Source organism: Eucalyptus grandis, chromosome 8, assembly GCF_016545825.1.
Source record: "Eucalyptus grandis isolate ANBG69807.140 chromosome 8, ASM1654582v1, whole genome shotgun sequence".
Taxonomy (NCBI): Eukaryota; Viridiplantae; Streptophyta; class Magnoliopsida; order Myrtales; family Myrtaceae; genus Eucalyptus; species Eucalyptus grandis.
Genome location: NC_052619.1, coordinates 29,472,236 through 29,476,060, shown reverse-complemented (window position 1 = coordinate 29,476,060; position 3,825 = coordinate 29,472,236). Strand labels below are relative to the sequence as shown.

At 43.6% G+C, this 3,825-nt stretch overlaps 1 protein-coding gene across 1 annotated transcript; it reads left to right on the top strand.

Annotated features, from left to right (window-relative positions):
- The first annotated feature begins 555 nt into the window (after nucleotides 1-555).
- Nucleotides 556-3,581, top strand: LOC120286755 (BTB/POZ and TAZ domain-containing protein 4-like). Its single transcript, XM_039299235.1, has 6 exons — nucleotides 556-839; nucleotides 1,391-1,669; nucleotides 2,065-2,195; nucleotides 2,296-2,602; nucleotides 2,713-3,026; nucleotides 3,234-3,581. The coding sequence occupies exons 2-6, from the start codon at nucleotides 1,406-1,408 to the stop codon at nucleotides 3,361-3,363; spliced, it is 1,146 nt and encodes a 381-aa protein (XP_039155169.1). The 5' UTR covers nucleotides 556-839; nucleotides 1,391-1,405; the 3' UTR covers nucleotides 3,364-3,581.
- Nucleotides 3,582-3,825: the final 244 nt, after the last annotated feature.

The following is a 3,825-nucleotide window of genomic DNA, read 5'->3' as shown; positions in this document are numbered from 1 at the left end:
AGTCGGTTGGCGGCCGTTGGTAGATCCCGAGAACGCGTGCAGCGAAAAGCGGGATCGACCCCCGAAAAAGAAAAGATAAAAAAATGATAATTTAGGGAAAGAACCGGTTTCTTGATCCCTTCCTTCCTGCCTGTATCAAATTCCCTGACGTGCGTCTGAATCAGCAGCCTGATCTTCTTCCTCCTTCCTTCTCCCTTCTCCTCTCTCTCTGCTCTGACCTGCCGATGCGCGTGCGGGTTTCTTGCTTGTTGCCTGACAGAGTGGAGAGAGAGAGAGAGAGAGAGGGAGGAGAGAGGAGAGAGAAAGAGAGATAGGGACGTGTGCGAACAAAGACTGACAGATAAGGAAACAAACGGGCGACGTCGACAATGGACGTCGTCCTTTCTATATAAGCTGGTCGAAGCGTGGTTCGAGGAATTCCGGTTGGGTCGAGCGAGCCTTCCTCTCCGTGTCTCTGCCTCCGTCTCTCTATTGGGTTGTTGATTTCAAGGCAATAATTGAAACTGCGCAACGGAAGTTGACGCCTTTGCATCTCGCGGATCGGTTCTTGATTCATATTCGAGGGGTTACCCAGAAGGTGTTTCTTGGCAGAAAAGCTGTACGCTTTTCCTCCTCCTCCTCCTGATAAATATTCTGTATTGCCTTCGGCATTGGTCCCATTCCTCCAGTTTTGTTGGAGAGGAGGCCCGATTTGCGCCGGCTTCCAGAGATTTATAGAAGCAGAACGTGTCCGAGGTTCGGACAGGATCAAATTCGGATCGGATCGAGTCGAATCTGTTCTTGCATCGTATCCGGGTTTTTTGTTTCTTCTCCGGGTATCTCCGGATCGGAAATTGGAGGTATGTGATTCTTTCGTCCTCCGCAACCGGGTCTTTTCTGTTGAAGTTTTTCTTGTGATGATAAGATTCATTGAGCAGTCAAAAATCTTGTGAGAATTATGGAAGTGACTGTCTGATCCTCTTAAACCTGAAACATTTTTTCAGATTTACACAATCTATGGCTTCATTGGGCTTAGTCATTAGCAATATGATCATTTTGAGAGATTCCTTCCTTGGTTCTGCAATTGTTAGCTCCTCCATGATCTTTTTCTGATGTCTACCTCAGATGTTTCTCCTCTATATCATCAATCTTGGTTTGATGGTAGACAACAGATTCTATTCATTAATGAATTGGCAATAAGATCTGCCAATTACCAATTTCCATTAACAAGCCTTTCTTGTCGGTGCTCAGGTTAGAAATTTGAATGTTAGGTACAGTTTCCGCGATCACATGCTTACTTACCCGAGGTGAATGTTTGTTGCGTGTTTTGCCATTTGCTTTTGTAAAGTGACTACGGCATCTCGAATTTGACCAGGAACTGCAACTAAGTCCGTTTCCATTTGTTTGGCAGAATAATCAGAAACAGATGGGAGGGATCGACACAAACAGCAATGATACATTGATCATTGCACGGACTGGTCTCCCGGCAGCACCTCCATTACCTGGTCCGACCCTGACCAAATGTGCCAGGAAGAGGCTGCAAACGGAGGGAGTGCCTCAAAGAGGCAATTGCTGCATCTCGACAACAGCGATCGATCTATGGGAGCGACTTTTTGATGAAGGCCATAAAGCAGATGTCCAAATTCACACTGACGATGGTGGTGTCGTCTATGCACATGCTTGTATAATTGTAAGAACTCATAATCCAACCTTGTTTCAATTCAAACCGTAAAATCTTTCTGCAAATAGTCAGTCGCTTTCCATCCAACATTGCTATGCTGAAATTTTGCTACTCTCTCTGTTGACAATCTGGAACTTTCTTATTGTGATCATGAAAGTTGAAATTTTCATATTCGAAATGAAACTTTGTGCAATCGATGTTTTACCTTTCACAACAACTTTGGCCTGAAAATAATTCACCCTTTCATGATCGTTACTTAAGTTGTCAAATTATCATGTCACGAGCGTGGATCTGATTCTTTTCCCACACGAAATTTGATATATTCAATGATTAAGGCCACATGATGGGAAGTGGTGTGACTTTGTACTTCTTAAACTCATTACCAATTGGCTATTCTTTTGCAGAGCATGGCTTCTCCAGTAATGAAAGGCATGCTAAAGAAATCTAAAGGAAAGGGTCGTTATCAAATATTATCGGTCGGTGGAGTTCCTCATGATGCCATTCGTGTTTTTGTTCGATTCTTGTACTCATCCTGGTAAATATATCTCCTTGCTGTCGCGTCAAGGATAGTGGAAATTTTTAGATTTTCTACTTCCAGAATTCTATGCTAAGCATGGCTTATGTTTCATGTGCAGTTATGAAAACCAAGACATGGCTGACTTGGTTGTGCCTTTACTGGTGCTTTCACACTCGTTCGTGGTTCCTCAGCTCAAGCAGATCTGTGAGCAGCAACTCGAGCAGGGTCTACTTAACATGGAGAACGTCATTGACATTTTTCAGCTTGCGTTGCTCTGTGATGCTCCTCGTCTTAGCTTCATCTGTCACCGCATGATTGTGAAGAACTTCAAGGATGTGTCAGAGACCGAAGGATGGGCTGCGATGAAGCAGAGTCACCCCTTCCTAGAAAAAGAGCTACTAGAGTGCGTCGCTCACGAAGAAAACGTAAGCATTGGAACTTATTGTCTGTCGTCACATCATTCCTTTCCTTACTTTTTTGGTTCTATTAGAAAAGAGAACAGAAAGGAAAATCAATTTGAGATCTAATATTGCAGCAAACAAAGGAGAGGATCAGAAGGAAGAATGAGAGGAAGATCTATTTGCAACTATATGAAGCGATGGAAGCTCTAGTTCATATTTGTAGAGACGGGTGTCGAACGATTGGGCCCCATGACAAAGTCTTCAAGAAGGACCAGCCGCCGTGCAGCTTCGAGGCTTGCAAGGGCCTAGAATTGCTTATCCGCCATTTTGCGGGCTGCAAGTTACGGGTTCCGGGTGGTTGCATCCACTGCAAGCGAATGTGGCAGCTGTTGGAGCTGCACTCCCGTCTCTGCTCCGATTCAGACGTTTGCCGAGTCCCTTTGTGCAGGTATGTTCCTTCTGTGCGATGGTTTTCTCTTGCATTTTGTACTTAATTATGTAGGCACACGTTTTTGCTTACAGAAACCCTTGTGTTCACTCGGTTCTGAAAGTGTCGTTTCACTCTGAACTTTTGCATGTTTTCGATCTAATTGAAAACATTGTAATGTCAATCAAAGTCTTTACTAAATAGAAAAGTTTTTTTTCCATTTTGTAGGAACTTCAAGGACAGGATCAACCAACAGAACAAGAAGGACAAGACCAAGTGGGGAATACTTGCGAGAAAGATCTTGAGGACGAAGACCATCGGGGTAGCGCCGTTTTTTACATCGGTATATGGGAGTTAATTTGGAGAGCAAATCCCGGTTTCTGTGGGATGTCAATCCAAGTGTAATATGTAATGTTTATATGCAATGAGAAGCCAGCACCAAATCTGGTGGTTTTGGATGCCTCTTGATCGACAGAGTCAGAAGGAAAGAAAAATAGATTGCATTCTCTTATACGTCTTGACCTTTTATGAATCTTGCAAGCCGGACTTGAACAAATGAATAATCTGTCGACACTTAAAAAATTGACACCGATGTGAGTGCTCATCATATGTGATAGGTTTACATGATCTTAAATACATGTATGCAAGGGCTTTGAATATAAGGAATTCCAATAGTAATCTCTTCTCTTATTCTTGGTTTGTGCCCGTTTGGGAATGATCCACACGTCCAGATTTCTAAACATCTGAAACTGAGCAGCCCAGCTGCTGGACAACGTCCGTAGCGAGATAGGAAACACAGATCACAGCAGGCATAACTCCT